This window comes from Poecilia latipinna, unplaced genomic scaffold (assembly GCF_001443285.1).
Source record: "Poecilia latipinna isolate Pla-1442-1.1 unplaced genomic scaffold, P_latipinna-1.0 Scaffold70, whole genome shotgun sequence".
In the NCBI taxonomy this organism is placed as follows: Eukaryota; Metazoa; Chordata; class Actinopteri; order Cyprinodontiformes; family Poeciliidae; genus Poecilia; species Poecilia latipinna.
In genome coordinates, this window is record NW_015112686.1 from 196,818 (window position 1) to 217,593 (window position 20,776).

Here is a 20,776-nt window from a genome sequence, read left to right on the forward strand (position 1 = left end):
TAATTGTAAGACCTCATCGGACTAATGAAAAGTTCAATAATTTTAAGAATTTTGGATATAGAGTGAGTCGGGCTTAAGAGTGTCAATAAAACATTGCATACATACTTAATTTGAATTCATGATTGCCAGTTGATGCATGCTAAATGTTCAAAAGCTAAAATAAACAACATTGGAAAGGACAGCGAGAACGCTGAATAAAGTAATATCATTACTTTATTCCATAGGGTGGATTTTGATATTTGGTTTTTGTCCATTGTAAACAATTGGAACTAAGATCAAAATACAGAACAAACGTGGACCGTCCACACGGTGAAAGCTTTCATCCAGTCACACTGTCACCACTGTGGAAGAAAGCTTGTCTTGTGCATTATTTGAAAAGAAAAAAGAAAACTAAAAATACTTGATATACAGCCCACATTTATTCCAAGTAATTTTATGATGGCTTTCTCACCATGAGATCAACTAAGTATAATCCATAACATAATCATCTAGTATGAGTTATGCTAACTTTAAGAGCATTTATCAGCCAAAGGCACAGTTTTAATTAGCCTGGAGTGTTGATTTGCAATGCTTGTGCATATTAAGCTCACAGTATGTCAGAATGAGAGGGCGACATGACACTGAAATGTTGCCGTTCACATTAACATCACAGTTGTTTGCAAATTCTGCAAAGCATGTTAGCAGTGTATCTGTGAGACAAAGCGGCCCATTCTTTCAGGATGCAAGGCAAATAGTGACTGTCTTGCTAATGTATCCTGGTCAGACCATCGTGGAATGCCTTCGGTATCCAAGTAAAAAACATACAAATCATTGTTTGTCATTCTGAGTTCACCATGCACCCATTTTTTTTTCTCCAATACAGCGCGACGCTCTGTGCTCTCTTTTGCGGAGTTTCTGACTTTTAAGGGGTCAGGTTGCCGTTGCCCTCCGGCCCGTTGTTGTCTTAAAAACGAGTGAGGGGATAAATAGTTGCCTTGTTTGCCGCAGCTTCGGATGCTGCAAGTCAGAATTTGTTGTTGCAGTTTGAAATCTTGCAACCTGAGGCGGGTACACTGAGGAGGGTACACTGTGTGAAGTTGAGCAGAGAAATGTTTAATTCAGTTCTTCTCTGGCTGGACGCACGATCCAGCTGCACTCGCTACAGACCTAAAACTGATGGCTTCATGTACAACCAAGACCGTGACCTTGGGAAAACTCAATTCTGTTAAGAGTTTCTCAACACACTATGAAAATAATCTCTTCATGACAAACAGAAAATGTGTTACACCCGACTTTACGTTGTTGCAACAAAAGCAGCATTGAGAAGACCAGGACTTTAAAGCCTGTGGTCTGTGGCCCTGAGGCTTCAGTGAAGTCCCTTGAAGCTCTGAGGTCATCTTATTATGTGTGATAATTTAGGAACTCCCTCAGGACAAAATAAGCTCAAAGGCCTCAATTGTTTATTTTAAAGAAACTAAATCAGGTGGATAAGAAATATAGCAAAAAATAAGGGGGAGCATTGGTCCGCATATTTATTTATTTTTTATTATAATGTCATTTTAAAGATTAAGGAAGACAATAGTTTTTACACGCAGCGTTGTATCTGTAAAAAGTAATTGCTAAAATATTCATACACTTTAATTTTTTTCCCATTTTGCAACTTGGCCAAATTTCACTGTATTTTATTCTGATTTTACCTTCAGTGGTGCATGAGAGTGAAATCTGAAAAGATGTGGCATTCTTTAGTATTCATCCCACCACAGTCAGCACTTTGTGGGACTGTTGTTTCTCGTCATTCTTCTTTGAAAATGGCTTGAGTTGCATTAGATTGCCATATTAAAATATTTTGAACTAAACCAGCACATTGTTGCTCAGTGTACATTTATGGTTGTTGTCCAGCTGGAAGCTGAACCTTCACCTCATGCTCAAATCATTTGCAAACTTCTCCACATAATTACCTGATTTCTGTGTTCCTTTGTCGTTTGTGATGGTTTGTGTTCATTAATGTTTCTGACAACCATCAGAGGCCTTAACCGAACACTTGTATTTATAACCAGACTAATTACATACAAGTAGATTATTTACAAATTAGGGAACTTCTGAATGCAGATTGGTAGCCTTAGATTTTATTTAGGGATCAAAATAAGACGCCGATTACTTATGTGTTTTTCATGATTATTTTCTGCCTCATTTTCTTGCACTTTACAAGGCAATGCACTACTTTTGGCCATCCCAGATTGTTGATTTTACTTGATAATGTTTGCATAAGCTTTACACATTTAACTCTTCTCTAAAAATGGGTTTATACGGTTGTGCTTATTTGCTAAATTGGGGCAGCAGTATTTTGTGTCTGTTGCATTTAATGGTCCTAATGCCTCCTTTGTTTCTTCTTTTGCAACAAGAAAATCTAGGATTTGGATTTAGTGAGTACGTAAGAATAAAATGTAGTGTAATGAGCTCCAGTGGTGGCATGTCTTGCACTTATTTTTGTTGCTTTTTTTTTTTTTTTAGACATGTAAAAAAATAAAAAAAGACATGGAAATTATCCCGGCTTTGTCTCGGTGTTCAAGAAGCCCTGTGCAGATGCAAGTTTAGAACTAACTTTTTAAAGAGAGAAGGTTTGAAAGGTGACATGACACATTCAATGCCGTTGATATTTTGTTTAAGAGAAGTAAACGTAAAAATACAAAATTGTCCTTCTGTCTGTAACATAGATGGGCCTGTGGAAACAGAACTATAGTCCAGGTCAGTTTTTTTTTCAGCTGGCAGAAAATGAACTGTTCCATAAATTACAGACAATGTCTTCCTAAGAATCACAGATAAAAACCCGATGCATTATTTGTAACACAGATTTATGTGACAGATTTTTATTTTATTTTTTTTTTTTTTTTGTATTTCACAAATATATCAGTAGGAACTTTGTGAGGCAAGATGTGAAGATAAAAACATGTTTTAATCTGGTGTAGAGATGGAAACATGTTATGACATAATAACATTTAACATAATATTTTTGTCTGTGCCAGCCACTATTAATGGCATATCCTGTAAAACCATGTAAAATGATTAATTCATCTTTCAATGCAGTTGCATAATTACACTGATTAAAATGGAAAACAAAAAAAAAAAAAAAACTTTAATTTTGACTCATTTATTCAGTGAAGAAAACCAACATAATGTGTGGCACAATTATTGCTATCCTTAACAACCTCTTAAAAGTAAATACATCTGAGGATTTTTTTTTCTCCATGCTGTTCATCTAACACTGTACTTTATAATGATGTGAGGGTTTAAACTGCTATAGGTTTGGCATATAAATGAGACATAATGTAATTCTTTTTCATTAAGGTTTTACCTGTGCAGTGCCCATTGATAACGTTAGAGCATTTTATTTGTTGATTTCTAGTGACATAGGCAGAGTAGGCTATGTACGTTTGTGCTTTTCCTCCCAATTGTAGGACCTTTTCAACCTGCTTTTAAACCTACTTTAGACCAATTTAATATTTATTTGTACCTAAAATATCATCGAATAAAGTTAAATTTAAATAAAGTAGTGGTTTATGTTTCTCAAAACTCATCATAAAATGTGGGGAAAACACTGAAAGGACTCCAATTGTGGAAAAAAAAGATCCATGTATTTGATTTTTAATTTATTGGATTGAAGAAAATAAACTCTTGAGGACTTAATAAAATAAAAAATAAAAAAAACAAACGGAGAAAATAATCTTGGCAGTGTAGCAAAACACTAATATAAAGTGACATAATGATGAGAGCTAACAGAAGACTTCTTGTTCAATCCAATCAGTAATAAATCATATTATTTGTCCCAGAGTAACACTGCTGTGCCTCATACGTCTCTGACAAACGGTAACCGTGCCCCCCATAGTGGCGTCAGCCCAGCGGTCTTGTGATGAGAATACCTGCAGGATAAACTGTATGTTAACGTGGCTCACATGAGTGTCTCCTGCAGAACAATGATGCCATATCTGTGCATGGACAAGCACCTCTGAATGAGCTTGTGTTCCAAGGTACTTGGTAATTTCTAAATCACATGACCAACATTTCTCTGATAACTTTTTCTAACCGAGTATTCATAGTTGCTTAGTTGACTCTTCATGGTTAACTTTTGTTTCACTCTGCTCAATTGTTTTGCCTTTGATTCGACATTTACACAGTTCATCAGCCATAGTGATACGCAGTTTGTGGTTTTGCCGCCTTTAAGGGGGAAAAAAACTGTCATCAACCTTTTGCTAAAACTTGCAATGAATATTTTACATTACAAAGAGGTTGTTTTTAAAGATTTGCATTAATTGAGATACATTTTGAGCATGAATGGTTTGCTTACAGTCAGGCAAGAACAATTAGATTTAAGTCCAGTCTTTCCCTTGGCCACTCTAAAACATACAAGTTTTTTTTAGCCATTCATAGATACAATTGCTGGCCTACTTTGGGTCATTGACCTGCTGCATACTTCCAGTGTGTTTGAGTGTAAGGTCACACACTGAGGCCCAGATATTATCCTGCAGGAATTTCTGACTGAGAGCAAAATTCTTGGTTCCATCAATTGCTTCAAATGTCTGAAGCTGAACCGTCACACTATCACTGCCATGTTTGACTGTTGATATGTTGTTCTGTCTTTGACAATCTTGGTTAGTTTCGCACCAAAATGTTCAGTTTTTATCTCCACAGTTCACATAACATATTTCCAGTAGTTTTTAGAGTAATAAAGATGAAGCAGTTAGATAAACTAGTTCTGTCCTAGGATCCAGTCCAGAAACTGAGGATACAGAAGCACTCTGGCTGCGATTACTTCACTGTTGGACAGCGTCACCCCCATCTCCCATATATGAAGCTGTTGCTAAACTGAAAAGCTTCTTCATTGGCATACTTATGTGTCCTGGGTGCACAATGAAGCATTATTATAGTTTCTTCCTTTCAGCAGTTGTTAGATTAAAACCAGTAACACCACGACTCCCAACAAACTCAAGAAGTATCTACATTCCTGCTGTTATTTGCACATCCCATTTGATTTTCATACATATTGCTTTATTTCTTGTAAATCCTGTTGCTGCTTTCCATATTTATACACACGTACATTTTTTTTAAAATACACATTTTTTTAGGTTCTGAATATACTATTTTTAATAGCTGTACAGAAAGACTCATCCTATGTTTTAAATGTTCCAATTTACTATCTAAGGACAAATAATTTTTTACTGCTGTACCTGTAAAACAAAAGTGCTAACAACTTGTTGCTGGTACATCTGATTTTCCAATAAAGGACCTTACTAGATTGCATTGTTTTTCTTTTCTTTTTTTTTTGGACTGTTGAAAAACAGGTCTTTGTGTTTTGTTCAGCAGTAGTTCTTCTCATTCTGTTGTAGCTCTCTGTATTCGATAAAAAACAATTCTGTGTGTTCATGACGATGTGGACTCAGTTTTTCTCTACACATAACTGTTTTGCATATAAACCAAAAGTTTCACTTTTGTCTCATATGACCAGAGCATTTTCTTCCAAATGTTTACTGTTTCTCCCCATATTTTTACCACAAACCAACGCGATATTTGGACGCTCATCTTATTTGTTACATTCAGTGACGGCCGCCTTCTTGCGAATCTTCCACAAATGCCAGATTTCTGAAGCACAAAACATATGGTTGTCGTGTTTATAGATTTTGAGCTTTGGATTTCTGCAGCTCCTCCATAGTTTCTTTGGTCTGCTTCTCTGATTAATGCTTCCCTTGCCCAGCCATTCAGATTGACTGGATGAACTTGTTTTGGTAGGTGTGAAGTTGTGTTATGGTCTTTCATTGTTTGCATGATTGATCAAACTGACATCTGCTTAAGCACTTGTTTTATACTCTACCTCTGATTTAAAAGTTTTCCTGTTAACATAAGAGTTTGATTGAAAACTATCTTTTATTCATAGGATTTGCATGTGTCATTGTTTGCTTCAGTTCATGTACTGTTTGAGTACTGAAGAATTTTTTTTCAAATGCAGTGGAAATATCAGAAATTAGCTGACTGTTTATTCTGGACCTGTGGTGTTTAATGTGATAAAAATAGAGACAGGTTCTTGTTCATTTCAATAAACTCATTTAGAGAAGCAAAGTGCCGACGTAAGACAATGAAGACGACTTTAATCTTTGTGCTGCGCTAAGCTGGGAACACATGCCAGGCATCCACATGGGTTAAAAAGTGGATGGGGCAAAGACACGGCCCTGGGCAAGGTTCAGTTAAAGAAGTGGCTTTCTCAAACAAAGACCCTAACTGTTGGCAGCGTATCCTGACATCAAGTGACACACCATAAAGAAATAAATACAGTTTTTACATAAAACAACACAAATTTGAAAAGGATCATTGTGTTCACTGAGATTCCCAGACATGCATAGCTAATTAGTTTTCTTGCCTTTGAAAAGCTGAGCTGGATGTGTGTCTTCTCACTCCAGCAGGCACAGCAGAGGAGGCAGCTGCTGCAGCGCATCTTGGCAGGAAAAAAAAAAAAAAAAAATCACGCTTGTATTTTTAATTTTTGCTTAAATTTATCGGTTCAAAGGAGGAAATATGCTTGAGATGCTTGGATACCAACCTTATGAGGTATGTCTTTTATATAGAAAAAAAACTAAACAGTATATTTAATTGATCAGAATTTGGTCCACTTCACTGTCTTGACTCCAGTTGTAATATATTTAACAGTGCAGGGGTATTGTTTAAAACATTTTTTGTTGTTGTTGATTTTTGTAAAGGTGTTGAGAGATTTTTTTTTTTTCATTTTATTTTATTTTTTTGGCGAATATTCAAGCCAAACGGAGGAAAGTTTAAATTTAGACCTCCAAATGTGAGATGGATTACAGCGACTCCGCTCCATTTAAAACGCTTTACAGTCTGACAAACACTCTGAAGTTTGTGTATGTATGTATGTATGTATGTATGTGTGTGTGTGTGTGTGTGTGTGTGGGTGTTGTGTTGGTCTGCCTGCCTGCAGATATACATTTCTGACTCATTAATGCTGGCGGATTAATGAGCCTCAGATATCAAACTGAACTGCAACTTATGTGCAGAGCTGGATGGCAACACTCGACACCATCTTAAATTAAGTTGTAAACATATTGAATCATTTTATGATTATATTGGTCCTTTTTTGAAAAGTAATTTAACTTGACAAACTAAAACTTTGTAGCAACTAGAGGGGCAAAGATATGTCCAGATTTTAGGAAGAAAATAATCTTCACTGTTGGAGTAAAGGGTGTACAAATTACAAACTTTGGTTTAAATAATATTACTAAAGTAGAATACTGTATTTGACTCAAGGTTTGATTCATATTTTACGGGGTTGGTTCTGAAGGTAAAAAAACATTTAAAATGCTCCTTTACACACATAGAATAAAAGCCTCAATGTTTTAAAGTATTACAGTTCAATGTTGAAAAGGGGAGCAACTATTAATCAAGCTCACAAGACCAGGTGATACACAGTTTAATGGGAATGAGATGAAACCAGAAAGATTTTAACAATATTTTCAGGTAAACTTAATGACACCAGAAGTGTCTCTGTGTGTCTTATCGGTTAGCGCATGTCAGTTGTCGCATATTGGACATGCCGGGCTGAACATGACCGAGACAGAGCTGACTACTGGACATCAGACATGAACAGTCAGATCAGAAACCACCAGCCAGATGCTCTGGGCGTGGATTGATGCTTCGCACCTAAGAACCCCTTTCATTTGTTTGCTTAGATGAATTTGACACAAAGGACAGTCGTCCTGTTATCAGTTCTAAGGTAGTTTTAATCCCAAAATTCATTAAACATGTTCTTTTCAAAATGCAATAAAGACTTCATTTCTTTTCCAGCTCAGTTCAGATTTCTTTTGTTTTTACTTATTTTGTAATTGAGTTTGTCGCCCAGCACAACAAAAAGTCTTTTTTTGACACCTCTGTCAACACGGCGGTCTCACTCAGGAAATACTTCCTTATACGCTTCCAAATGAAAGCCTCAAATTCTCGTAAGCTGTAGTTACATTTTTAATTTAGCCACTCATTTTAACATCTGAAGCTCATAATAGTAGTTTAAGCTTTCACCAAACAAAGTCAAAGGGGGACATGGATACCGATTTATCAGACGTGTTTCACTTTGAGAAATATTTTTGCAACAACTCGGATGTTTAAGTAAAACTGTTCCTTTGTTGACCTTCTCCTACCTATTAGGTGTCACCGTAATCTCAGAGTATTACGTTTTCTGCTTTCGATCAACAGGTTCAGACTCATCTGGAAAACCCAACCAAGTACCACATCCAGCGCTCGCAGCAGCAGCAGGTGAAGCGGTACCTGGGAAAGCTTGGCTCCCAGGCGTTGAGCTTGCCCTGCCCCAACCAGTCCTCTGACCACGGGGGCATGCCGCCAGGGCCGGGCAACAGCGCCCCCAACAGCCCTATGGCCTTACTGACCCTCAACTCTAACTGCGAGAAAGAGGTGTGAGCGGTCTCGTTGTAAACGCCTTGTGCTTTCACATTTCCCGTTAATAAAGCTAATTGACCCTCGGCTTTTGTGTCTTGATTGCAGATGGATGATGTCATTGACGACATTATTAGTCTGGAGTCCAGTTACAGTGATGAGATCCTCGGCTTGATGGACCCCGGACTGCAGATGGCAAACACGGTGTGTGAGTTTTCTGGTGTTGTTACTGTCGGCACAGAGCTGTCTGTGAAAGGTCACAACATATAAGAGACTGAGAATAAATGATCTGCATGCTAATGGAAATAGCCTGACATTTTTGAGCTTACATCTTCAAGCGACGTCCATGTGGTTCTGCACATTTGTTTACTTTTCTCACTAATAAACAGTAAAGCATGTGGTAATTAATGAGTTCAGTAAGTGCTTGGTGCCGTATTGACGGATCACAGAGTGATGCCATTTGCCTGACTGCAATAAAAACCCTAACATCAAATCTGACATTTTCTCACCACGGTGTCATTCTGATGACTGCGGTTTGATAAGCCTCTATAATAAAGATAGATGTATTCTCTCCGTCGCTCCCCCAGATCCCTGTACCTGCTAACCTCATGGACATGTACGGTAATCAGGGCATGCCTCAGCAGGGCCTGCCCGTCAGTAACTCCTGCCCTGCCAACCTTTCTAACATCAAAAGGGAATACTCAGGTGAGCAGGAAGCAGAGCAGATCTCACACAGACGGTGGCTATGGATTTAAATTTACGATTGCATCAATTCTTTAACAATATTACCTGCCTGGGGGTTGGGATGATGAATATACAGGCTTTTTTGCACTGATTGTGTAGTTTTCTTGTTATCTGCTACGTAGTGTCTCAATCCCCGGCCATCATGCACATGCTGGACAAGACTGGATCCTGTGGAAAATTTGACACCTATCAAAGGCCAGAGGGATTCCCTGTGGGTACGTCTCAGTCTCAGTATTTATCTCCAAACTACACAACACCAGTGCCGTTTCTTTCAAATCACATGTAAAGCATTTATTGCGCCATTAATTTGAACTAACCAAAGCACCTTTTCCCAGAAGCTGAGGTAAGAGCCCTCGCAAAAGAAAGGCAGAAGAAAGACAACCATAATTTGAGTAAGTTCCAATCGCAGCATCCTATTTTATTTGCCAAAATTAACGTTTGACAAACTGTTTTGCTTGACGCACTATCCAAATAACTTAAAAATCCCTTTCAATGATGTCTTTATTTCTTATTAATTTTGATCACGTTCATTTCTACATCGAAAATCTAGGACTATAAAATGGTAAAAACACAAACAGAACACAGCTGAAACTTGAGAGGGTTGACCTCATATGCAAACACCAAGCTATGGCATCGATGCAGAAACTGAGCATGCCAGATAAAAGTAGCAATGGTGAAGTATTGAGTGTTTTTTTTTGTTTTGTCTTTTTAATGAGCAAATATTGATTTGTCCAGTGAGAAGCTGGAAGTAAGGAAACATTTCTGAACAGCCTGCAGAGCTAAAGAATTTGGGGTTTGGGATTCAAACCTCTGGATTACAGCATCAAGAATTGGGAATCTACCACACTACATACTGCCCCACTTTCTCCGTCATATAGCAGTGATACTCAAAAATATGAGTCACTGCACCTAATAATAAGTATATAGAGAAGGACTATTAATAGAAGTTTACAGATTAATGTGTAGTCGTTATCAGATGTGTTGTACTGACAGCAGCCTTAGAAGAGTTTTTCTTCCAGAAGGAATGTGCTCTTTGATCGTCTGACTGCCGACTTATTGCTCTTATCATTAATAGTATGAACTATGTAATTTCTTTCTCTCACAACCTTGTTTTTTTTTCCCTGTCCTTTGAATCCAATGTTTGAGTTGTTTCATACTCTAATAAGAAATCTGCCGTCTCTTCTGTCACTATTTTCACTCAATTTTCTTGGTTTAGGAGCTATGAGGGAAGTAAAAAGTGCCCACTGCATCTTTTTTGAGTTGCCAATAAGTGACCACACATCCTTATGACAAAATTTTGTTTAGAACGTATTTTAATTTTAGAGAATACTACATTTTTTTGCTGGCGTTTCATATCTCCGGTTAACTACACAAAGTCAACATCCTTATACTACATCATGTATTTCTTATTTTTAAAATAATGTAGAGCCATTTGGGATTTTTTTTTTCATATCGAAGGGTTTTAAGTTTCTGGCTCTGAAATAGTACAGTTGCTCTTTAATAAATCTTGGAGCTATGTTTGTTTAATTCCTCGCTTGTTTTGCAGTTGAACGAAGACGACGGTTTAACATCAATGATCGTATCAAGGAGTTGGGGACTTTGATTCCAAAATCCAATGACCCGTAAGTTTCCCACTGCTTGGATTTTGCTTCAGAAAGCTTGAAAAAAATAAACTGATTCATGCTTTCTTTGGATTGTCGTATTCTCATATCTCATATCTGAAGATTATAACAGTATGTGGTTTCTGTAACTGATTGTGAAGATATATCTTCCTAACACTGTAAACTTAAAAGGAATAGAAAAGTTAAATCTGTTCTAGAATATTCATATATATATATAATCTGTATTCCTTTAATATTATTTTTTATTGCAAAGTCCCCTCTCTATGCCGCTATCTCTGCAAACAGAAACTCAAGGAAACGTTGTTTGAGGAAACCCACAAGGGGGATTTTGCTCCAGAAAACGCTGTAACATCTGAGGCAATGCTCTTGATTTGTGTAACTGATGAATTCTTGTATTAGCTGCAGCTGAACTTTAAAACTACACGTTGGTGTATTTGATAACCCATGTTCTGCTTGGAGGCTAAATGTGACCTTTAGTGAATCAGTAAGGGTTGCTGCACAGTCTGTGGTCCAGACTGTGCAGCAATGTTGAATATTAGAACATTTGCTAGTTGTTTGAAAGCCCTACTTTTTATTCTGATAAACCCACTCCCCTCAGACATTACCATTATATATCTATATATAATTCATTTTTTCTGACACTATTCTTTTTTTAAATAATCTTAATTTAATCCTCACATCATGTCGTTTTAGCCTGTGATGTTGCAGCTCCGAAGCACTCCTTGCTAGTCTTGCTCTTATAGCATTTTAGAGGTTTGCAATCTGAAACACTGCAATCACATGTTGTTAAATACCAAACTTTTCTCATTTTTTGTCTTAAAGCAACTCTTAATGTTGAGAATGTCAAGCAAAGGCATAATGGCATCTTTGTGATTTTTAGAGACATGCGCTGGAACAAAGGCACCATCCTGAAGGCATCAGTGGATTACATCCGAAAGCTGCAGCGAGAACAGCAGAGGGCCAAGGAGCTGGAGAACCGCCAGAAAAAACTGGAGCACGCCAACCGACATTTGATGCTCAGAATACAGGTAAATATATCAAGAGAACGGAGTAATGCCCATTATGGCATATTATGTGTAAACCTGTACTGTGCCTTTCAAAAGGATTCAACAACTCTTTCATATTTTATCAGTTTACAAACACAAACTTTAAGGTATTCTATTTGAATCGATTATGACAGACCAACAGAAAATGGTGCATATTGTGAAGTGAAAAAAATCGAATAAAGAACTTCCATCTTTTTTAAATGAAATCTGACAAAAGCATCAAGTATTACAAACTTGCAGCTGTAATACAATGATATAGAAAATATATTTTCGCTACAATTTATGTGCTTGAAAACAAATGCATGCAACACATATCTGATTTTTATTTAAAGAAATATTTGTAAACTTTGCCTGTGTTGGTCTGTCACTTAAAATACTAAGAAAATACATTCAAGTTTGTAGTTGTAAGTATAGAAATGTAACAGTGAGAATGTAAATGTCTCTTTAAAGGACCTCATCTCTGCTAACCTGTTTGACAGATGGATATTGCCTGACGCATAAAAGACACACAAACCTTAAAGTCACTCTCTTGTACCTTGCAGGAGCTGGAGATGCAGGCTCGGGCTCACGGTCTGGCCATCACGTCCTCGGCACTCTGCTCTGCCGAAGTTGGGGTGCGGCCCATTAAGCAGGAGCCCGCTCTGGAGGACTGTCAACAAGACCTGTACACGCTCCACCCTCACCACCAACACCACCCCGCCGGCACTCCGGAGCAACCCAGCACGCTGGATCTGACCAAAGGCCACTCCAACTTCCCGGAGGGCCACTACGGCAGCGTTCACAGCAAAGCAGGATCCAAACTCAATGACATCCTCATGGAAGACAACTTATCACCCGTCAGAGGTGGGGACCCTTTGCTCTCTTCCGTCTCCCCAGACACTTCAAAGGACAGCAGTCGCAAGAGCAGCGTCAGCATGGATGAGAATGAAGAAGGCTGTTAGCGCACCCTAGTGGTAGACACTTTTTCTGTATCTTTAATCCCTCCATCTTGCCAGAAAACAAGAGGCCACAGGTGCAGTTATTCTTTGTTTTGTGGGGCAGGGTGGGGGTTACCTTTCTTTTCATTTTTATGTTTACATGTTGTATCGCCTCCATTTCATTCTTTTTTTTCCCCTATTGTTTGTCTTTCTAAGCTTTCAACCTTGACTACAAGGACTGATTTCAAAGTATTTTCTTTAATCAATGCTTTGGTGACAATGAGTTACAAAAATTAGATGTTTTTATATTTAAAAATTATACATTTATCTTTCGATAGAGGTTAGATTGTGTGTTTTGTTTTGTTTTTTCTATCGATTCCAAAGAATCTAGGGAAACTATAAATCACAGTCAGAGGTGTAGATATTTGTGGTGAGGTAAACACTCCTTTGAAAATCAGTAGCAATAATAGAAGGAAGGATATTTATTACTATAGTGCTTTACACTCCTTGTGTCTTAGATTGAACTTGAATGTGCCAATGCCTTATTAAAAAGTTTGTACATTATCGTTGTATTGCTATGCACACATTAGCTGATTCTGTCGGTCTTCCAGGTGAAATTACTTGCATGATAAATATTAAACGTTTGTTAATTTTATCCTATTTATGACTCTTTCTAGACATAATTTTATCTAAACATTCCCCTGAAAAGTGTCGTATTTATTAGAAAAGGACAGAGAGAAGCTGAAATCTCTCTTAAAATAAATATCTCCCCAAAATGTCCTTCAAGATTTTTAAAATACACAAATTCAACACATTTCCTTAGCATTATGAGGAAACATCAAACTACAAAGAGAGGCTAAAGTTTCAGAATAATGCCTTTTAACTACAAAGTGCTCTTTAGGCTGCAATAGATAAATTACCAATATATTATTCACTGCCAAAACCATAAAAAATACTAAATGGTTTCAAAAATTGTCTTGAAATATGAGACTGAGTTTATATAAGCAGTAATAAGACACACGGGATTGTTGGAGATCTTGGCACACAGTAATGAAACACTGCAGAGGTGTTGCTCTCTATCCTCAGATTTTTTTTATATTAGTCATATTTGTACCACTTCAGTAGCATTTTACATTCAGGGCGGGTTTTTTTTTTTGTTTGTTTGTTTTGTTTTTTTTATCAGTATGTGAAATTTTTAATGCTGAGAATAAGGAGACTGATTTTGTCTGAAATGCATGAAATTGTCCAAACACTGGATTAACCTCTGTGAACTGAACTGTAGTATGTTGGGCTTTTGTGCAGAAACGTACAATGTTTTACTTGAGAGTCGAGTAACCGAAGTACACACGTGTTGTATATTTCTGCAGTTTGTAAAAGTTGTTGCTGAATAACCATGTGCCATTACTGATATCTCTGACGCAGCACAGTCTCCGTTTTTTCTATGCAATGTTTGAAGTTGTGCCTGTGACGCATCATGTCTTGAAGTTGTCATTTATGAAGTAGCCTTTGACAGTAATAATTCAATTTCCATTTCAGTTAAGTGCCTTCTGTTACCTTGGTAATATATGAGGAATCATGCAATATTTTGAGACTGATTATGCTGGTATTTGGTGCTTTATAGACTAAAGAAATAAGGTTTAAAATCCCTTCCAAAAGTGACAGGAAATGACTTTTGGTCAGTGTGAGAAAACAAACTGCATCTCTTAAACTCAAGAACCACAAGAAATAATTTGCTAAACACTTCAAAGTGTTCAGTATTTAATGAAACCTAAAACATCTTAGTAAATTAGTAAGTCCATCTTATATATCTACCTTTTGCAAGTAGAAATCACAAAGTACTTCACAAAGAGTGTGAGTAGTGAAACATGTTTAAATTCAAACATGATTAAAAAGACAAAGATGTAATTAAATGAGCATATATGACAGACTGTAATGTATTTTTACAGTAAGTACTTTGCTTAGCTCTTAGATGCAGATTTTTTTTTTCTTTTTAATTTAGGGTCACTAACTGTCAAGCTTTACTTTTACCTCTGAAAAAATAGCTGGCTTGTACCTGTGAGCTAGACCAATGGCGCCAAAGGAAGTATGACTTGCAAAGATTAACGTTTACAACAACTAGCCTCCAAAACAAGATGAAAATGTTAAAGGATAAAGTGGGAAAAGATGGCTGAAAAGCTACATTTAAAATGGAGCTCCAAAAGTTATAAATTTAACGACCAATCAAAGCATGCAGACATATGTAGAAGCCAAATTTTCAGCAGTTTTCTTGGCTAAATAAAGACAGGAAGTGGCCAACCTGAAATAGCCTTAAAAAATATGTCCGCTAACAAAAGCTTTTGGAGGGACACAAGAAACAGAGGAATTCATTTGCAGATTAGAAACGGAAACCACCAGTGTCTCCAGCTAATGCACAAGACGGATTTATTTAAATAAAAAGGTTCATTGTGGGAATTTTGTGTGAAAGTGACGAATAGTTTATGGGATGCAATCATGGCCACTTTACTTTGACGGCCACTTTACCACTTTGCTACCACTAACAGGTGAACATTTCTGGATTTCGGAAAGAACTCTTTGAAAAGTCCTTGAGCCCAAAGACCTGTAGGTTGGAAAATGTGAACCTTCTTAGTTTGAGTCTGTCCACCAATTTGAATTGTGACCCAAATACCTTTCAAATTAAAGACCATTTACACTAACCTGATTTATAGTGTCCTTTTTACTCCCAATTATCAAATGCTAGCATTTAGTTAAAGATAGTGTAGACTGGTTTTAGCATTTGCTTGAAAAAAAAAAATAAAAAACGGCAACATAATTGAACCACTGTTTGTTGTTGTCTTTAAATACAGCGTACATATGTATTTATTACTCAACACTTTTAAGCTTCAGATATTGCTGTTGTGCTGTGTGTTCTTAGAATAACACTGAACATTTAAAATCTTTCTGACTGTAGCTTGAATGTAGTTGAGCAATTGTGCCAACAACGAAAGATGCAGTATATTTGTACAAACTATAGGTTTTGAGCTGCTGATGGTGTCTTTCATAACCTTTCACCAGAAACAGGAGCTGTAATGCTAGTCTGTAAAATATAGTTTTGGTAAAAATTGTTTAAGCAGTATGAAAGACATGGTTCCAAGAATAACATTTTTTTAAATATATATATATATATTTTGTCGCATTTTGTCATGCGTCACACAGTGTTACAATCTACTGAGTACACTCTGTACCAACTCATTGAAAGCCAGTAAAAAAGCTTGTATGTGACCATTGAGTCACTGCAGATGGACCCTTATGATTGTAAGATTTAGGGTAATAAGAATAACACGCAACCTTTCAATCAAGAGCAAGTAGCTCCTGGTTTAAAGGTTGGGTGTTGCACTTCGATATTTTATGGTGTGTTTTAAATCCACTAATGAAGAACCATTTTATCTCGGTACTTGAGTGTCTGAACAAGTTTATTCCTGTGGTTCATAAAGTGTTCTACTACTGTTTTCATTGTCACAGTTATTAAGAGATAAGTGTTGCAATACTTACTGCGCCCACTGATTTGTTAACTCACGCTCATTGGTACTCGATGTTAAACTACTCTGTTAGAAATATTAAAAGATTTATTTGGACTTTTTGACCGTGTGTGTTTTCTCTGCAATTTTAAAAATATTGCACATCTAATAATTTAAATAAAAAAAAAAAAATGTCGTTCCTTACGGAGATTTACACAGCTGCTAAATTATACTATTCCTAAGCTATTACATTTATAGGCTGTAAACATGGATGCTGTTCAAACTTTGTTAAAATTCACTTGGAATAAAGTTATAGATCTCCAAGCATATTCTGTAGAGATGTATTTTCTAATTTTATGAATGCATTTTAACTTGAGTAATAATAAAATCTATTCCTGGACTTGCCATGATGTTACCATCATGTCCCAATTTTTTATGGACCATATTTTGAACATGTAAAGACACAGAATATGGTTTTACAGTTAGCACTGCTGATTTTGTTTGTTTTATTAATATTAGTTTATTTGGTTACTAGCAAAGGTAGAGAGTTCTTCTGTCCACTTCTGAAAGGCTTGATATATGACATCGTCTTCTATCATGTCATGGAAGATTTCTGTAAAATTAATAAAATTAACATTGTTTTTTTATTATTCTATTACTGACAGTGGTAATTAAACGTACCAACACATCAAATACTGGCCAAAAAGAATTTATTACTTCACCTGCTCTTCCAAGCCCTGTTGGTAGAGGCATCCTCAGGGAGCCGGCCGAGTGCCTCAGACGCTCCCTGAAAGATTTCTGCACCAGGACCAGGGAGCATTCCTGGTGCCACACAGGTAGCTTCATACCCAGCATACACTGAATAATGCGGCTCTTCTCCTGTGTTGTCAGAAGCCCCTTTTCATGAGCCACATACACCATGAAGGACATATCGATGCTGACTGCCTCCCCGTGAAGCAGCGCTGGCAAAACCCTCTGGGTGGTCAGAAAAGATGGAAACTCGTTAGCTGCACTTATTTATAACAAGATGGATTGTTTGCAAATGCATTACTGCCAGTGTTCACTGATATTATACATATTTTAAAATGTGTAATACTTGTTTTTATGTTTTTTTTTTGTTTTGTTTTTTTTACTGTTATGTTTTATGACAAATTGTATAAACATATTCTTCACTTTGTGTTCGAGAACATGCTGATGAACATGCTTTTTGTTAGTTTGTGTATTGGCACAGTAAAATACATTGAAAACTGTTCCTTTACCATTTCTAGCTCAGGGCTGATAATGTGCCCAAAGTCCACCAGCCGATCCAGATCATCCTCCCACAAATTTGGAGCCAGCTCCTCCAGCATTGTTTCTGTGGCGATGCGCATGGATGCTGCAGCAACGTCTTCCTGTGCGGAGCCACCGCAGGTCTCGGAGGGCTGCAGCTTGGCATGCAGCATTTTTCTGCCGTTCACCTCGAGCAGCTCAAATAGGCCACGGTGCTTCATCAGGGCCATCTGAAATCATTACATCAATACGCTCACTATCGAAGCTGAATATTAAATAAAATCAGGTATGAAACTAATTTGTGACGTACAACTTGGTCCAAACAGACGTGTTTAAATAATATATTCTGCACTGCCACATGCATCCTTGTAAGAAATTAATATAAAGAATATTTTCTAATGAATGGTGAAACATCTATTTTTATTTTTGTGAATATAATTCACAAGGAAAGAAAACAAAAGTAGTAAAAGTTGCAACAAATTAATTAATTTGGCATATTGTGAAAATTATTTTAATTAGTGGAGCATTAGATGTTAAAACGAAATGATTTTTGATTAATTCTACTAATAGAAATTATATGTAATATTAAAAATATATATTAGCATCAAATATTAATTTAATATAGAATAAAATCTTATTAAAGATTCATTTCAAATCATTCTATAATTTAAAAAGTTTAATTGATGGCTGCTAAGTGGTGCCATTTTTAGTGCTGCGGTCTTGCAGCAAGATGGCGTTTCTGGTTTGTTTAGGATTTACAAGATGGTTGAATCATATCAACAAGGCTAAAATGTGTTTTACTGAGTGATCTGACAACCGAGTTAGTTTGTGTGCTTCACAGAAATCCCACAATTATTGTTCCACATGCAAGAACGTTCATCAATCCATGCTCATGGACAGACAAGCACCTTTAGCATCTCTGCAAGTCCATTGGAGATCTGCCGTGGAGGCAGAGTTTGGAAGAATGAGCTGTCTAAAAATGTCGCCACTGGTGGAACGTAGCTTCCCAGCTTGTTTTTCCCCCCACCAAAGTTGACCCCTGTTTTTGCCCCGACGCTGGCGTCAATGTACGACAGCAGAGTCGTCGGCACCCTAACATACGGCGTCCTTCGTCGGTAGAGCGACGCTGCCAGACCAACCACGTCCAAACAGACTCCGCCTCCGAGCGCGATGATTGGCTCCGAACGTCTGTCAATCCCAAAGTGGTGAACTTCCTCCAGGATCTTGGTCACTAACTCCATGTTCTTATTCTCCTCAGTGGTGGGCAGAGGAAGAATCTTGTAAATGACTCCCTTGGCATCAAAGTATTGAGAAACCTTAGAGCCGTACAATTCATGTACAGTTTTATCAATCACAACAAATCGTTTCACAGGTTCTGAGTTACTCGTGGTGCCTTTAAGTTCTTGGTCTTCTGTGTGTCCACAGAGCAAAGTGTCATTCCTGGGATCCAGCAGGTCTTTACACTGAATGACTCTGTAGGTGAAAACAACGGGGCTCACCACCGTCCAGGAAACTCCTTGGTCCGATTTGTTCTCATAGCTGAACGTCATTCACACCAAAGCAACAAAAGGAAGATTTGATTTAGTGTTTGGCATTATGTTACAATCAAAACTACATTGTTGTATTTACTATTAATTTAAGTTGTTTCATGCAAGTGTGATACAGAAAAACAGTGGTAGTGGAACTGTACTTGAAAGGATTTTTAAGGGTCATATTATTGCTTCAAATACTTTGTCTCTGAATCCTAAATGTAGGTTTAATGCACAGATGTTTGGGTTTGCTGGATGTTTTATTTTTCAGTTTTTATTTGAATTTGGTTCTTAATCAATTCAGTTTCTGCTCAGTTCTTGTACCTGGCAATATTTTATGCAATGTCTGCTTGGAAATGAATTAAAGCGATCATGTAAAAGACAAAGTGAGCATCAGGCCTAAAACAAATTTACTCTAGATTAATATTATCTGAAAGTCATATCTCTGGGAAAAAAGACAAAGGATCCAACAAAGTCCCAACACAAGATAGCTATTTTTTGTCATTGTGTGGTAATGTGTTTTTCTTTAGGGATTCAACCTAAAATAATAATAATGATTCAAAAAAACTTTTTTTTATTAAGTGTCTGTGGATCCAACCGAAAATTGAATAATTTTCTCTTTTCAGTTAATTTAATATTATTTTATCCTTTCAGTTTAGTTAGAGTTAAGATGTCCAAAGAAAAACTTCCAAAGATCTCTGCAGAAAGTCTCAAGAAATGTTGATCAAAACTACTTAAGGCTTTTAGTGAAGTCTGGTGATTTGGAAACAAAATATGAACGGCGAATGTTGGCTCAAAACATTCTGTAGCACTGTAAAAATTTTTCAAAACTGAGGTTTATATGGGGAGCTGCTAAATCTGGGGTTTTGTAACCAAAATATGCATCATTTTCAACAGTCTCACTTGAATTAAAATAAAGTCTTGCATCGTTAACATGGAAACTGCTCTCTTCTGGCAGTGCTGTAGATGTTTAACATGGTGCAGCAGCTTAAAATAGAAAGGCATTTCCACTCACTCTGTCCATGGACTTGACTACCTTAGACATGAGGGTCTGTGTACAGTGAGCTTGGACATAAACTAAATGTAACACCGACATACTTTATGAAGGAAAGATGATCATATGAAGGGGCAGTGTTTTTATTTTCTAAGAATGCCCAGATCAACGCCAACCTTCTTGTAAGCTGAATGTCAGTTTCCACTGTAGGTAAAGTTTTTACACAGATCATTTTCGTTCACCACATACTTACATTTTAGCATCTGAAAGTTTTCCCTCCTTGTCTTGGCACTGTGCAGCGTGTCGAGTCCACGTTCCATTCACTTGGACCAGATTGAACTCTGTTCGATCTGAACATTTGGTGTTGCTTGAATTCATGTCTCCAGAGTCGTTACCTTCCACATGTACCCACTTTGCGTCAAGAGGCGACTTACAGGATGCCAGTGAACATGATCGCAGCTAAAAGTACAGTAACCCCCCCCCCCTCCACCACCCCTTAGTGCTCCAGCCAACCCCACAGGCGTGTGTTACATTACATGTTCTCTGTGCTCAGGGTTTATTAAGACTTCATCAGAAGCATGTGAACTTATAGGAGTGGAGATACTGAATTAAAAAATGTTTGAATGGATGAGTTTTCCCATCCACAGTTGTTCTATTGCTGCCTTTGTGGTTGAATAAGTGAGTGTATTGGGTATAAATGGACTTACATCCTTTCTACTACATTCTGTTTTAATATG

The 20,776-nt window shown here is 37.1% G+C and overlaps 2 protein-coding genes across 6 annotated transcripts in view; one reads left to right on the forward strand and one right to left on the reverse strand.

Moving 5' to 3' along the window:
* Positions 1-16,362, forward strand: part of mitfb (melanocyte inducing transcription factor b) — a 32,858-nt gene extending 16,496 nt beyond the window's left edge. The window contains exons 1-9 of one of the 5 annotated variants that reach the window (XM_015014806.1): positions 6,390-6,573; positions 8,227-8,442; positions 8,533-8,628; positions 9,012-9,129; positions 9,291-9,383; positions 9,504-9,560; positions 10,715-10,790; positions 11,671-11,818; positions 12,379-15,543. In XM_015014806.1, coding sequence (XP_014870292.1) covers positions 6,541-6,573; positions 8,227-8,442; positions 8,533-8,628; positions 9,012-9,129; positions 9,291-9,383; positions 9,504-9,560; positions 10,715-10,790; positions 11,671-11,818; positions 12,379-12,777 — 1,236 coding nt within the window. In that variant the 5' untranslated portion in view covers positions 6,390-6,540 and the 3' untranslated portion in view covers positions 12,778-15,543. Of the gene's footprint in view, positions 1-6,389; positions 6,574-8,226; positions 8,443-8,532; positions 8,629-9,011; positions 9,130-9,290; positions 9,384-9,503; positions 9,561-10,714; positions 10,791-11,670; positions 11,819-12,378 lie in introns of those variants that run through there. The other 4 variants (XM_015014789.1, XM_015014797.1, XM_015014773.1 and 1 more) reach the window with 4 other exon arrangements.
* LOC106934726 (2-epi-5-epi-valiolone synthase-like) lies at positions 15,904-20,498 on the reverse strand. Its single transcript, XM_015014817.1, has 5 exons — positions 20,293-20,498; positions 18,425-19,055; positions 17,507-17,746; positions 16,970-17,222; positions 15,904-16,860 (listed from the first exon to the last, which is right to left on the reverse strand). The coding sequence occupies exons 1-5, from the start codon at positions 20,415-20,417 to the stop codon at positions 16,763-16,765; spliced, it is 1,347 nt and encodes a 448-aa protein (XP_014870303.1). The 5' UTR covers positions 20,418-20,498; the 3' UTR covers positions 15,904-16,762.
* Between the last annotated feature and the right edge of the window lie 278 nt (positions 20,499-20,776).

Bases quoted from the DNA above. Each gene is read 5' to 3' on its own strand.
- LOC106934726 (XM_015014817.1), bottom strand. From the start codon at position 20,417: ATGAATTCAAGCAACACCAAATGTTCAGATCGAACAGAGTTCAATCTG. The intron at 17,223-17,506 runs GTAAAGGAACAG...CTGACCACCCAG, and splicing joins TCAGCCCTGAGCTAGAAATG to AGGGTTTTGCCAGCGCTGCT. The intron at 16,861-16,969 runs GTGAAGTAATAA...TTAATTTTACAG, and splicing joins AACAGGGCTTGGAAGAGCAG to AAATCTTCCATGACATGATA.